At 32.6% G+C, this 16299-nt stretch overlaps 1 protein-coding gene and 2 long non-coding RNA genes across 3 annotated transcripts in view; 2 read left to right on the top strand and 1 right to left on the bottom strand.

Moving 5' to 3' along the window:
* The window catches only part of LOC109347903, a 17257-nt gene extending 11839 nt beyond the window's left edge, over positions 1–5418 (top strand). The window contains exon 3 of the long non-coding RNA XR_002107675.1: positions 5403–5418. This is a non-coding gene — a long non-coding RNA (uncharacterized LOC109347903). The remainder of the gene's footprint in view (positions 1–5402) is intronic.
* Positions 12338–12621, top strand: LOC109347901. Its single transcript, XR_002107673.1, has 2 exons — positions 12338–12410; positions 12549–12621. It is a non-coding gene; the product is annotated as an uncharacterized LOC109347901 (long non-coding RNA).
* LOC109347900 (cation/calcium exchanger 4-like) lies at positions 12814–15235 on the bottom strand. The gene has a single exon (XM_019588017.1). It carries the CDS (start codon positions 14781–14783, stop codon positions 12822–12824), a length of 1962 nt encoding a protein of 653 aa, XP_019443562.1. The 5' UTR covers positions 14784–15235; the 3' UTR covers positions 12814–12821.

Raw genomic sequence — 16299 nt, 5'->3', positions numbered from 1 at the left:
AGTAACAAAGAGGAGAGAATATATAATTTGACAGTAAAAGAGCGTAAGAGGGGGAATCATTCGGAAGTAAAAAAAACAAACAAGCAAAGGTAGGAACCTATATTGGGGAGACATAGGAGTCAAAGCATACAATAGGAAAGCTAAAAAAGGTTAGTGATTATTTACTTCTTAATTCTTTAGCATGATCCTTATCATTAAATTATACACTATACTCATATGATAATTTTTTTTTTGGTAAACATAATTTGATTGAATTCTGGTTTGTTCAAGAAAATAAACTATTTGCAATAGATTTTATCCAGTTTCAAATCAGCTTTTCATATGCAATATTTATGTATTTCCTCATCAACAAGTATGGGAGTTTTGTAGAAGCCATTAATGTATATAAAACAGAGACAATTTTTTTACAACAACCCATCTCCATCCTTCATTTTCATACATATTCATCCTGATAACTAAACAAAGGTATTATAGGAACTTAGTCAATACATTAAATTAGTAATCAAATTCATTCCCTTAACTTATCAATTAAAACCACAATCTATCATCAAAGATTCAATATCCCATTTAGTAACCTCTAAACAAAAAATAAAGAGAGGTATCAACCTGCTCCAACTTTCCTAATCACTGCCGATAGTGACTCAAGCCTCGTCGCATGAGGCGATGGACCTGCAACTGGTTTAGTTCATTCAGGTAAAGGGGTGGCCAAATTCTTATCTGACTTCAATAACCATTGAGAGATCACTACATGGTGCTGGAAACAGTATTGATGACGGGGGTAGAAGAGATATGCAGACACCCACTATGGGTTTCAGGCACCGCGAGCAAATTGCAAGGTTCTCTGGTGTCACATGCGATTCACCCAAGAGATGTAATTTTAACCATGATTTCCAGGAACGAGTTCATCTCCTTTCCTCTAAAAAGGGGGCTGATGCAATCTCTAGGGTTTCGGTGCCCCTTCCTTTCTTGTTTCATTATGCAATGCTTTCTTTTAAAATATCCCCAATTGTAACATGCATGTTTAAAAAAAAATGAAACCATGGAAAAGGCTTTGTTGAAGAAAGGCCCAATCATGGCGTCTTTATTTATATTCATTGCTTTGTTTATGTTTACTTTTTATTTTCATTTTGTTACCTCTCTGTCTGGACAATATATGCATTATGGATTAATTATACAAAGTGAAATCCTATTTATTATATTATATTACGCTGTCACTCAACTTGGGTTCACTTATTTTTGTTACATTTCTATATAACTTCACAAATTTTCTAATCAATTGGTTAAAGTGCGCATTGAAACGTGTCAGGGACTATATGCATATTATTAGTCAATTAGTTATTGTATGCGTGTTGATAAAAGTAAGATAATTCATATGTTTAATTGTATGAATTTGATTCAAATTGTTAAGCAAATTAATTATGAGAAATTATTATTATATTTGAATTAATAATGGGGTTACAATTCGTATTGCATCGTTCTCCTTATTTCGAGCCGGGAATCAGTCGCGGTCACTCGTATTGTTTCTGTTCTCTATCGAAATAGGAAGAGGGTAAGCAATCAATGTTGATTCTTCGTCTATTAATCTCACTCCAACTAAACTCAAACAAATTTCTAAACTTTATTTTAAAGGTAATAATGATAATAATAAATTTTAATTATTTTTGGGATATAATGGTAAGGTTACAACTCGTATTGTGTCTTTCTCTGTGCTTCGAGTCAAGAACCGGTCGTGGTCATTTGTACTGCTTATGCTATCCATCGAACTAGGAAGAAGGTAAACAATCAATGTTGACTCTTCATCTATTTATTCCACTCTAATTAAACTCAAATAAATTTCTAAGCTTTACGTTATAAAAATAATAACGAGTTTTAATTGTTTTAGGATTCAGTAGCAAGGTTACAACTCGTATTGCATCTTTCTCTTCGCTTCGAGCCGATAACCGGTCGCGGTCACTTGTACTGCGTCTGCTATATATCGAAGTGGGAAGAGGGTAAGCAATCAATGTTGACTCGTTGTCTATTATTTCCACTTTAATTAAATTCAAACCAATTTCTAAATCATTTAATCAAACCAAATTAATTTGTTAAGAACTACGTAGTCTTGATTTCCCTATTGCACCCGGGGATACGTAGGAGCAATATGAACTTGTCAGACACAAATAAAAATATAAAATATATTTTGTTTAAGCAATTTAATTTAAATAAATTAAGGGTGTTCAATGTATGCAATTAGTTAGGGTACCGTTTTATTACGGGCGAACGAGGTGCTAATACCTTTCCCAATTCGTAATCGACTCCCGAACCTGGATATCAAAAATCCAAAAGCCCAATGTGATTTGGGCTTTAAATATTTCTTTACATTTTTAACCATAAAATGTAGTGGCGACTCTAAGAGGTCGCGTAACCGAATAATCGGGGCGCGACACAAACCAAAAAATCAAAAGGATTTGATAAAAGAAAGGTTGAGTGCTCCAGCTGCCATAAATTAGGACGTTACTCTTATGAAAGTCCTAATGGAGAGGGAAAACAAACAAAGAACCATGAAGAAGTCTATGTAGTGCAAGAAGACTCAGATTCAGAACCATTGAATCTAATGGTAATTACATCCACAAAAAGCTCACACACTAAATAATGGTGTCTAGACTCAGGGTGTTCCAATCACATGACCAGGCACAAAGAATGGCTAACAGAATTTGATCCATCAAAGAAAAGTAGAGTGAAGTTTGCAGATGACAACTCACTAGAAGTAGAAGGGGCAGAGAATGTGTTGATTACAAGGGAGAATGGTTCAAAAGCAATAATCACAAATGTGCTATTATTACCAAAGATGAAGTGCAACCTACTAAGCATAGGCCAATTGCTTGAAAAGGGCTTCAGTGTGAGAATGAGAAATGGCAATCTTGATTTGTCTGATGCTGATAACAAGCTTATACATAGAAGCAAGCTGACTAGGAATAGAACATTCCAAGTAAACATCAAAGCAGTTGAAGTGCAATGTTTAGCCTCTATAAAGATTAGTGATGAAAGCTGGTTATGGAATTCAAGGTTTGGTCATCTAAACTTCAAGAGTCTGCATTAACTAGGATAAATACAAATGGTAAGTGGAATTCCCAGCATATCATTGCCTGAGAAAGTGTGTGAAGTCTGTTTGGTAGGGAAATAAACCAGAAAATCCTTCAAATCAGAAATGGAAATGAGGTCCAGATCAATCCTAGAGGTTGTTCACTCTAATGTGTGTGGCCCTCTTGAGACACCATCCTTGGTAGGTAATAAATACTTCAAAATCTTTATAGATGAGTATAGTAGAATGAGTTGGCTAGATGTCTTAAAGGCCGAAAGTGATGTCTTTGAAGCTTTCTTGAGTTTTAAGGCTTCTGTAGAGAAGGAGAGTGGAAAACATATCAAGATACTTAGAACTGATGGAGGAGGAGAGTATACCTCAAATGAGTTTGAAGCCTATTGTAGAAAGAATGACATAAAACATAAGGTTATTGCACCATACACTCTTCAGTGTAATGGTCTTGCTGAAAGGAGGAATAGAACCATTACGAACATGACAATAAGCCTGATAAAAAAAGGAATTACCACAAAAGTTATGGGTTGAAGTAGTTTCAACCTCAGTCTATATCTTGAATAGATGCCATACTAAGAAACTTAAAGGAAGAGTACCACTTGAAGCATGATCAGGAAAGAAACCAAGGGTTGGTCATATCAAAGTTTTTAGATCACTTGCCTACAGACATGTACCAGAACAGAAAAGAACCAAACTTCAGGATAAAAGTGAAGCAATGGTGTTTATAGGCTATCATAACACAGGAGCCTATAAGCTTTATGATCCTGTCAAAGAAAGAGTTCAAATTAGTAGGGATGTGCTAATCCTAGAACAAGAAAGATGGGATTGGAAACAGATACAAACCACTTTAAAAAAGATGGTTCCTATGACCATAAGTGATGAATCTGAATAAAAAAGACTAACTGAAAGAACTAATGAGTCACCTAGAGTTCAGAGATTACAAAGATTAAGAACAATGCCAAATAGATTCAGAGACTATGAGTTACATGCTGATGATCAGATCAATGAGGAAGGTGATTTGATTCACTTATCATTGTTGGATGAGGCAACCCCTATAAATGAAACTGAGGCATTGAACCATATACAGTGGAATAATGCAATGAATGAAGAAATAAAGTCCATCTATTTGAACCTTGATGGATCAATCTCAAAGTACAAAGCAAGACTTGTTTCTAAAGGTTTCTTGTAGAGACAAGGCCTAGACTATAAAGAGGTTTTTGCACCTGTATCCAGAATTGAAACTATAAGGGCAATTGTTGCAATAAGAAGTGTTAGGAATAGGGGTTTGTTTGAACTAGATGTGAAATCAACATTTGTCCATGAACCTCTAATAGAAGACGTATATGTGCAACAACCACCAGGCTTTGTTACAAAAGGCAAAGAGCAATATGTATACAAGTTGAAGAAGGCTTTGTATTGCTTGAAGCAAGCACCAAGAGCTTGGAACAAAATGATAGACTCCTTTCTATTCAAGCTTAATTTCTAGAAGTGTTTTGTTGAGCATGAAATATACATCAAAAGTGCAGAAGGAGAATTGCTCATCATATACTTATATATTCATGACTTGTTAGTAACAGGATCAAACAAAAAAATCATTGATGAATTCAAGAGAGTTATGAATGTTGAGCTACTTCCTAGGATGGAGTTTGCATATATAGAATCAGGAATCATGACGCATCATGAAAATTATGCAAGTGAAGTCCTAAAGAAATTCAACATGGATTCCTACAACTCAGTAGGCAGTCCAGTTGAGGTAAACCTGAAACTAATCAAGGATGAGGAAGGCGAGACAGTGGATGAGACAATGTTCAAAAGGATTGTTGGATCACTAAGGTTCTTGTGCAATAGCAGACTTGATCTAGCCTATGGTGTTGGCCTTATGAGTAGGTTTATGTTCAAACCAAAGAAAACTCACTTCCAAGCGGCTAAAAGAGTACCGAGGTATATTCAGGGAACAATGGACTATGGCATATTTTATCCAATAGAAATAGGGAGACATGGATCATAATTGGAGTTGATTGGTTATGCAGATTCCGATTATGGTGGAGATTTGATTGAAAGGAAACGCACATCTGGATACTTATTCAAACTCAACAATGCTCCTATCTCTTGGTCCTCAACAAAGCAATAAGTCATTACACTCTCAAGTTGTGAAGCTGAGTACATCTCAAGCTGTTATGCAGCTTGCCAAACTGTTTGGTTAGAAGAATTATTAACAGAGATGAAGATGAGTATGAAGGTGCCACTACAACTGAAGATTGGCAACATCTCAGCCACAAAGAGAAGATAGAAGTGAGATTTCACTTCATTAGAGATTTGGTGAACATAGAGAAGATAGAAGTGGTTTATTGCAAAACCGAATTGCAATTGGCAGATTTATTCACCAAGACATTAAGGGTAGATAGGTTTGAAGAGTTATTGATAAGAATGCATGGGTGTTGTATCTCTTAAGAACTTCTCTTAAGGAAGCATGTTGAAATGAATAGATTAATCCAAGTCTTAAGAGAGTCCAAACTTGAGTAAGTAGAGTAGAAATTGTAACTTGCCAAAATTAGAAGTTAGTTTCAAAATTCTGTTAGTTGTTAAACCAACCTTTCTATAATTAGCTTTGAAATAATATCACACAACATTCTTTATACCCTTCTTCTTCTAGCTTACTTCCAATCTTCTATTCTTCTTTCTTTCTTCGAAATCCCAACAATCTTAAATCGTACAAATTGTTAATTCATCTCTCCCTTGTTCTAAAAAAAATAATGTTGTTATAACTTAAGTAGAAAATAATGTGCATAAGATCTTGGAGAAGTGACATAGAAAAAGAATCTAGATCGGTCAAATCTATCACAAACAATTCGTAATTAATTAGTGATTAAATTAACACGAATGCACTATATATGATAAAATACACACATGAAGACATCCAGTACCATTGAAATTCAAAAATGGTCATTGTAGTTTAAAAACATGAAAAATGATGGGAATGATGGGAAACAAGAGCGATCAAACTTGAATTGAACTTTGTGTGAACAAAAATTAAAGAATCTGTTAAAAACATAACAAAAACTCACATGTTGTGGATTTCTACATATTTGGGGAAATTGATAGAAAAATTAAAAAAAAATTGAAATTAGAGACTAAGGATTAATGAAAATCAGTTGAAGAATCAACAAGTTAGGGATTTCTAATCAAAATTTGAGAGAAACTTCAATTTCAGTAATGATTGTAAATGTGATAGTGGATGATGAACGATGAACGATTATGTTGAATGATGGTAACCGTGGGTGAGAGAGGGAGAGAGAGAGAAAAATGAGAGATTATGGTGACATTTAGCATGAGATGGAGATGGTGATAGGAATGAACTGAACACAAGAGGGAAAGGAAGAGAACATGTGGTGAGAGAGAAAATGAGAGAAAGAAAAAGGGAAAGAAAAAAATGAGAGAAAGAAAAAGGAAAGAAAAAAATGAAAATGAAACGAGTTTGGTTTTATCCGTTTCGAACCTAAGACCTATGTGCAAAGTGCAGCCAATACCGTGCCAAATTAGGATGATATCTTTATTAAACTTTGAGAATAAAACATACTAGGAGATAATTTATCTCCTTAAATATATTCAGTATTTAACATATGTCTTATTTCCCTTTCTTTAAGAAGTTTTCATTTTAAAATATTCTAGCGTGTTCACAGACACGTGTTTGTCAAACTGCATTCCTATTTTGTGATTGTATGAAAAAAATATTTTGCGCTCCTAATGTCTATTTTACTCTATACTTAGCATGTTATGTAGGGCTAAAATTGATGATTAAATATAAAAAAATAGAGATTATCATTCTTTATTTCAAAGTGTGTAGTGTGATTTAGTAAATATTTAAATTTGTATTTAATATTAATATTTCAAAATAGTGTTTAATATTATACCAAATCACAACCAAAATGAAATAAATAGAAAGGTAAACCATAATGAAAGCACATACCATAGAAGATTGAATGCTAGCATACTCATAACAATTGAACAACTTTGTAAATTATATGTCACTTAAACATGAATTCATTACAATATACCACATAAATAAAAGTAAAGACATAATGATTGAAAGTCATGGCAAAAAACTATAAACAAAAACATGCAAGCCTCAATTCCAACATAATACTAAGTTACTAACCCCAAAAATATATTTAGTGTGTCACTTTATCTTTGGTTGGAGGGTGGACGAAACACCTTCCCCGTCTTAAAGTGTTTATGTCATTGATTTACATTGGAAAATGTGGTCCAATGAGGAAGGAATAGTTCATAACACTAAAGATATTGGAATTTAGAATACTGAGGATAAATCACATTTGCTTTTTTTTTTGTGGGTGGAAAAAGTAAGAAGGGTGGAAAGAGAATAAGAAAGTTATGTGGAAAGTTACATGTAATTTTTAATTATGGAAATTGTATCAATTAATTAAATATTTTTAATAAGGAAGCAGTTTTTTAGAAGTTGAAACTACTTTGATGATTGAGGCTAAATTAGAGAAATAAAAATTATTTATTCTTAGGTCTTTATAGTTTAGATTTTTAAATATACCTATCGGGTTTTAATTTCAGCCTCAAGGATTGAGAATAAGAACATCTTTTGTTTTTTATTTTATTTTAACAAAACCATTTTGTATTACAAAATGTAATGGAAATGATTTATGCACAATATAAATAGTATCTAATGTTTTTTTTTCATGTATTTAAAAACGTGTATATATAAAAAATTAATAGTAGATGAAAAATAAAAATAAATATGTATAATATCAAATACAAAAAAATGGTATTAAAATATTATTCACCCGCTGTACGAAAAAAACCTATTCAAATTAAAAGATTCTTTTTGGAGAAAAAAATATATACAGAGGAAGAGACATAGAGAAATAGAGCAAAGTTGGAATGATACAAATGAAAGGCCACCGGTGACTGATAAGGAAAATGCAAACTAAAATGGAAGGGTTTCTAGATATGGTTTTACCAAAACAGCCTTGGAAAAATTAAGAATGGTGGGATGAATACTGAGTTATTAATGGGTGAAATTGTCATTGCAAAAATATAATACTATAATGTGACAAGACCTTTCAAGCCATTTTCGACTTGCCTTGATGAAGGAGAAAGTTTATTGTCCAGTTTTGTCATTCTATACCAATGGTAAAAAAAAAACAATTTAGTTAGTAAATAATAAAAAATACAGTTTAGTAAATAAAAGGAAAAAAATGCAGTTTAGTTAATAAAAAGGAAAAAATACAGTTTAGTTAATAAGAAGGAAAAATAGAATTTACTTAATAAGAAGTTAAAAATACAATTTAGTTAATAAAAAAGAATAAATTACAATTTAATTAATAAAAAGGAAAAATAAAATTTATAATTATTAAGTTTAAACATACAATTACTTAGGCAATGTTGAAGAAACTTTAAAGTAGCTTCTAATTTTTTGAGTCACTCAAAAAACTATTCGAGACATTCGGTAAACAAAAATTGAAGGTAGCTTGAAGCTTTTTAAAAAAGAGTTTGTAACGTTTAAAAGCCACTTTTCATAAAGTTACTTCAACAAGTTTAGAAAATAAAGTAGTTTTAAATAATTTTCTTTCCAATTTTGCTTTTTATATTTTAACAAATTACATTACATGCCCTTAATTAAAAAAACTCTATTAACTTTATTTGTCATTCTTACATTTCCATCATTTATATTTCATTCATAGAGAAAAAACTAGTAGTCCCCTTCATTTGTGTGGCTTCCTAATAATTATCACTTCAGATATGTTACACAATTTATAAGATTTTTATATGGGACAAATTTTTTTTTTTTTTTTAACATGGCTACATGTGACATAGTTATAGCTCTTCCTATTGTTTGACTCTATATAGTGAGATATATGATATTGTTTGATAGGTAAATTATTTTCCACTAGATTTTTATGTGATATATACATTATTCTTGCATTTGATTGTTAGATAGATGTATAAAATATTTTCGTATTATATCTTTTAATGATATATAGTGTCAATGGTAGAAGAATATTGTAAACTTATATAACTTAATTGCATTTTTGGAAAAAAATATTGGAAACAAAAAAATTAAATTAAATTAAACAGACAAATAAATAAAATATTACATATCCAATTATAACTAAAATATAAAAATTAATGATCATTTTAAATTAACTATATACTTAATTACTTCAATTAATAAATAACAAAATAAATAATAAATAAACAATGCATATCATTTTTAATCATTTTTTAAATTTCATCTAGTTACAAAGCTCGTTTTACTGAACAACTTTAGTTTAATAAGCTACCTTCATAGCTAAAAGATTTCAGCTACCTTCAAAGTTACAAGCTACAAGCTCATAATTATAACCTCACAGCTACAAGTTAGTTTTCCAGAATAGAGCCTTCACATATTTTTATTAATTAGAGGAAAAGACATGTAACACAATGTAGGATAATATTGTTTTTATCAACAAGTAAGTTTCGGGTGGAGACTCTCTAACATGCCCAAAGGTTGTCATTGATGTTTAAGTGTAAATGAATTGAATTAAACATGTAGGTAGCGTTTCTTTAAAGGAATACAATTACTTTTTTGGAAATCATATTTGCATGAATGTTATTACTAAGATTATTATTTTCGAGTATTTAAATAAATATGTTTGGTTGAAATTTGAGAATTTAGGGAAATGATTTCAAAGTTTGTTTGGTTGATGATGTATATTCATGAGAATATAGGTCATTATTACTAAAATACCCATAAAATACTCACAATGTAGAAAAAGATAGAATCGCGTATTAGATGTTTTGTATATGCGCGGAGGAGAACATTATAAGCCTATATAAGGAGAATGAATCAAAATGAGGTTTACTCCAATTTTTAGAGGAAAAGAGGCTAAGAAAAATCGTAGGAAAAAACAATAGTAAAGATTTAGAAATCAAATTTTTAGCAGTGAATATGATTTATATAGAATATTATAGAGTTCTTCCGTCCATATTGTCAACGTCCCATATTAATATAAAGGTTTGGATGTTGTAATTATAAAAGAAAATGATATGAAGAACACAATTATTTATTATAACATATTGTTGTATAAAATATTTAAGATTTATTAGGTGTATATTTCTAAAAATATACAATTGTAAAAATATAGTATACAAACATATATTCTACTATTATTAATTCTTATTATAATTTACATTTATTCTCTATTTTGTTCTCGTACTAGTTAAATATATATATCATGTTATGAAACTAAGCCATATACTAAACCGAAAAATGTCTCGTATTAGGTTTAATTTATACAGTCTGATCTAATTGGTGATGTCATATATAATTAATAATTATACATAAATGCAAAATTTTATATAATTACATTGAAGTAATAGCTCCTCATATTTTTTAGACCATAATAAAACAAAATTTTGGAGTAGTGTTCTATTTTTTGAAATTTTAAAATTTTAAGTAAACTATCTGGTTTACTTTTTGGTTTAACCGAGTTTAACACAGTTGGATTGAGATTTTCCCCGTACAAAGTCGTTCAAACTCTCATTCGATAAAAACTAGAAACAAAGTCATTTTCAAGTATGGTCAGCAATCATACCAGTCAGACTGTTTTATGTATGAAATGGATAAAAGAAATAGCTTTTCTTTTGTTATTGTGCATACTTATATTTTTTTTTATTTTTGTTTATCCCTTTTACCTTTTCTTTGGTTATTGTGCATAATTATTTTTGCTAGCTTTTCTATTGTTATTGTGCATAATTATTTTTGCTAGCTTTTCTGTTGTTATTGTGCATAATTATATATGTAATAGATTGTGAATGGGAATACAAAGAGACCAAAACATGAATAAACCACTTTCATGGGAATTACTCTTTCCTTGAAATATTTTGTTTTAAACCTTGAAATAAACATGAGAGCATATTATTTTCACATTCACATTCCCCATACTAACTCAATATGCCCCCAAACAAATGCTAGTTAAGAGGACAAGCACAATGGTTTGGTTTTGAGTTAGTTCAAATTGACAATTTTAATGTTTTACATATAAACAAGTGACATTGAAGTACACGACTAAGAAAGAGAACATATATGATGTCCCACTGTTTTGTGTCATTAAAAGTGAGATAGCAGATATGCTTCTGTTGAGAAATATATACAATTATACTAAAGTTGATATAACATTAAGAAATCATATTATTAAACACTAAAGAATAAACGAGGTAAACAATTAATATAATAAATAAGTTTACTGACCACATCACCTGATACGACCATAATATTATAGTTATTGTGACCTCTACATCTACATAACCCCACAATTATAATGTAATACCGAAACACAATTATGATACCACATCAAATTACATTGCAATTGTATTAGCGCACATCACAACTACATTGCATTGCATAAAGTCACATAAAATTCAAAATATGTTTTTAATGACAAAATTCATACAACTATAATCACAATCTACATCACAATGGTTATAATCACAATAACCACAACCATAATCACAATTTAAAACACCTATGACAAATAATAAAATGTCAAGTTTCATCAAATCATCACACAACATAAAAGTGGAAGTTGACATCGCGGCAAGAAGCAACAATAGTTGACTATGCTTGAGGGTTGTTTGGTGTGTGAGGGACAAAAAAGTTAGATAATTTTAGTATTAGAGAAGAATGTCCTAAATCATATCCAACATGTCCAAAAGTTGAAAATAAGCAGATTTGTTAAATATTAACTACTTGGAAAAAATTTAGTTAGTTTTGATAGGTCATCTGCTCAGAATTTGAAAACACGGACTGAAGTCCAAACTAATGAAGGAAAACCTACTGATAATAGATAATAAGATGATACAATTTAAAAAAGAGGAGAAAAACAGGAAGCTGAGTTTCTTCAAAAGGCACGACATCTAAACATTGAGTTTCTTCAAAAGGCACGACATCTAAACATTGTCCAGTCTAGTCATCTAAAAATTCTTCTTATAGGAAGATTGCCGAGAAAGGAGAAATTGTTTAAAAGGAATGTTTTAATAACGACTGAAGGCTTGAATTGTGCAATGTGTAACAACCATGTGAAGTCTATTGAACATTTATTTTTATCTTACAAGTTTGCCATGAATGTGGGGAAAAGCTTCTACTCTTAACTACAATCCCCTTTTCAAGTTCCAACAACAATTATGGAGATGTTTACCCTTCATGAATCATTCACTACGGCTAAAGGTTTAAAGCTATGGAGAATGTTGTAGTTCAAAGAGGTGTTTAAAGCTATGGAGAATGTTGTAGTTCAAAGAGGTGTGATCTTTATGAATTATGAGAAATGAAGTCATGTTTATGGTCTTTATGGATTTAATTCAATAGATCTTGAATTTGGTTTGCTATAAATGTGACACTAACTTCTTTAGTTTTTGCAAATTGCTGTAATAATCCAAAAACTTGTATTAATTTAGCTTCTAAAAAAAGATCACTATTTGATATTCTATTTGTATTAGGTAGACACCCTTATACTCCAATCAATATATTTTTCCTCATCGAATAAAAGAGACTAAGATATGAAGAGGTCCAGTAAGTGGCATCCAGGAAGTATTTCATTTTTCAACTAATCTAAAGGAACTACCAGATTGGTCCTATGGCCTCAATACCCTTTTTTTTCCTGATATTTTTGATCCTATGGCCTCATGTCCCAAAGAGAGATGTAGAAATTATATGAAAATGTAGATCAATTTATATGAAAACTCAACTTAAACCAGCAACTGTTACGAGTCCCATAGCAGTGCACACTCTGAAAGAAAGAAATATCAAATAAAGGCCAATGAGACCCATTCCTAATATTCTGCTAGGATGCATATTGTTGTGTGGTAAAACAATAAGTGCCCATAGCAGTGCTGTGATAAGAAATCCCATGGTGTAAAACAAGCTATTGTCTTTAGGCACGACGTACAAAGCAGGTTTCTTTGACCAGGCCCCAAGCAGCAATGAGATCCCCAAACCACCAAGTGTGTTGAACATAGGACCAGCATAGCACCCAGATAAAGCAATCTGAATTCCATCTTCTCCATCCAATGCCAATGCAACATTTGACATCAAATCTCCCATTGAATTTCCCCATGCTAATACAGTTAATCCAAGGATGGATGGATTAATGCTGAAAATTACACCGAATGATAATAATAGTGCCACAAGCTCATTTGCTATTACGTAAAACCATGCTATGCTCATGATGAATCCTCCAAGAACCCAGGGAATCAAAAACCGACGTGGTGGATGATCGGCCACAGTGTATTTATATGCTAGAATACCAAGTGTACATCCAGTAGTAACACCAATACAATAAGAAAGAATAGTACTCTGATAACTCATATTATCTTGGGTGCCACATAAAAAGGCCAGGAGAATTGGAGCCAGTGAAGCACTGGCTACAGCATATGGCTTCGACCATACTTCCTCATTGACCATCGGAATTGTTAGCCGTCTAGGAATTGACACTGGCATTTCCATAAAAAAAAAAAGTTTTGAAACAGAGAAAGACAACCTGGTGTTTTCCATGCTCTCGTCACTCCATCCCCAAGGAGGCCTTTCATCCAAAGTGATTTTGTTTCCCTGGTTTGAATATATAGCCACATTTGAAGACCACATCCACTGTGGCAAGGAAGGAGGGAGACAGGGATGATCACTCTCGGTGTCTAAGTGAAGCAAAGAGCTATAGATAGAAGTATCCTCTTCGGAACCTTGAGAAAACACACTTCCCTTGACAGGAAGCAATGGGGTGACAGCATCCCATTTCAACCTATGTGCATGTTTCCGCAATATCTCATTGGCAGCAACAATGAATGCATAAACAACATAAATTGATACAAAAGCAATGGCTGCCCCAACACCCACCTTACCAACAACCAAAATAACTAAAAGCGAAACAAGACTGAATATAAAGAAACCGATGTCCCTTAGAAAGCATCTTCGATCAATTCGAATCTCCTTATCAGCAACACATAGAGAAACAGCTCCAACAACAACACAGGTAACAAAAAGAGCACCACCTAACACGCTGTTAAGACCCACTTCACCTGTGTCAGTACCCACAAAAGCAGCTATACTGGCAAACACATCGGGCGCTCCATTCCCGAGTGGGAGCAGCACAACCCCAGCCACAGTTGGAGGCAATTTCAAGAGCCTTGAAAGATGCTCAAGGGACGGGCAAAAGTAGTCTGCCGCGGTGTTCCCCAACAGATAAAACAAAGCAGCAAGCCACAGAGCAAATACTAGATAACCAAGTAATCGAAAACTTCGACATTTACAATAGAAAAACCACAAGTAATCAAGATATCCCTCCGAAGAGCATTGCGGATTAACCTTTAGGAATTCACATCGGCTAACATAACCATCATGGTGGAGTAATCCAGCACACAATCCAGGACTACTACCTAGAGCTAAATCTTCATCACGAGGCTCACCAACTACCCATGAAGTACTGAGATCAGTTTCAATCATTCTACGGCGAATCACAGCAATGTGAGAATGCCAAGTTCTCAAAATTGAATTTTGATCATTCCCCAAATATGTGGATTGCTTAAGAAGAGGGTTTCGAATAATATCTTCACGATTGTAAAAGAAGAAAAACACAAGCATAACACAAAGGCCATTGAAAACCCCATGAGCCCTTCTGCGTCTTGCACCAAATAAGCCATTTAGAATCTTCATTCCCAATCTTGTATCACCCCGAAGTTTAAAACATCAGCTCCTAACTAGGGTTTCGAATTTGTCCAGGGTTTCGAAATTTCGAATTCTCGAATTCTAGGAAGCGAAACGAAACCCTTAGACTTACAAATGAGACGAATTGGCGTGAGAATTAGGTAAATTCATAGAAAAAATAAGGAAACATATAACTTCAGATATGAACTGAAGAAGCACAGAATTAGGGATTCATAAAGGTTCCGGATTAGAGTTTTCGGTGTTCCTCTGAGATTTGGTAGATTAAGAACTTAGAAGCAACTTGGTTTGGTGTTAGTCTTGCTATAGTCAACCATAGAAGCAACTTAGAAGAGTGGTTGTGTATATCTTGATTGTCTTGCTGTAGTCGACCATGGAAGAACTGGGAGTCTGAATTGCTTGGTTGAACAGAACACATGCTGCTAGTCTTACCTGGGTGGTTACCTAAAAAAGCACTCCAATATTATTAATTCATTATTATTTTTATAGCAGTATGATAATTAGGATAGAGGTAGAGAAGTATGGAGAATATATTACTGTTATAAGCAAACTTCACCTATTTATAATGGGATGGAGTCTCTTGCATTCGAAGAGAAGATGTCATCATTGTTGCAAAAGACAGATCTTAGATCTTGTATTTTCAAACGTGGTCGACAAGCATACATACGATCTTATATGATTGGTTGTTGGCTTCTCTCCATCACTAGTATTGAGAAAAATAATTAAGTTTCATCTTTTTTTATTGTCGAAATAAGTAGAATAATATATGGTAAAAACAACAAGGTTCCAAGTAGGGATGGCAACATAGCGGGGATGCAAGTAGTGCTTACTCATGCTCATCCTCATATTATTTACGGATACCTGTGTGGATAACAGGTATGTGCATGTACTTGTAAGTCTAGATGGCAAACTGAGAGGGGATAAATTAGTTTTCTGGTTTTTCTACGACTTATAATGCATATTTTTGCAACTTGTAACATATAAAACTCATATATGCAACAAAAAGGCTGAAGTTAGCAAAAATCGAAGTGCATAATGTAAAAGAGTAAGGAAAAAAATAATATTGATGTATCCTAGTTCACCTTCTATCTAGTGAAGGCTATATCCAGTCATTTTGCAAACCACAAGAGATTCCAGTATGTAATAAATGTTAATCTTTTGTCAAGATTTTGCCTAAGAGTATCACTCACCAATCTCACCACAAGAAGCACACCACTTCTCGTTTTCAGTGTTTCCCTTCATCACACCCTATGGTGAATTTATGGCAATTGAATATATGAAGAACTGGTATCTAGGGCTAATGATTGTTATGAACGGTTACTCTTAAACTTTCAATCCTTGTTACGATTTGCTTATCGTTTTCACAATAAGCAATACACAAATGCTCTAGTGTTTTCTAGATGAAAATCAAGTGCAAAAAACTTAGTATGAATAGCGTATGAATTGTGTGTAAAAGTTGTGTGAATAATTGATTTCGAATTTGAATGCCAAAGGTGTTTAAATATGC

This window comes from Lupinus angustifolius, chromosome LG05 (assembly GCF_001865875.1).
Source record: "Lupinus angustifolius cultivar Tanjil chromosome LG05, LupAngTanjil_v1.0, whole genome shotgun sequence".
In the NCBI taxonomy this organism is placed as follows: Eukaryota; Viridiplantae; Streptophyta; class Magnoliopsida; order Fabales; family Fabaceae; genus Lupinus; species Lupinus angustifolius.
The sequence above is the reverse complement of the archived record's forward strand: the minus strand, read 5'-3'. Positions and strand labels throughout refer to the sequence as shown.

Excerpts from the sequence above, each read along its gene's own strand:
- LOC109347900 (XM_019588017.1), bottom strand. The coding sequence starts at position 14,783 with ATGAAGATTCTAAATGGCTTATTTGGTGCAAGACGCAGAAGGGCTCAT.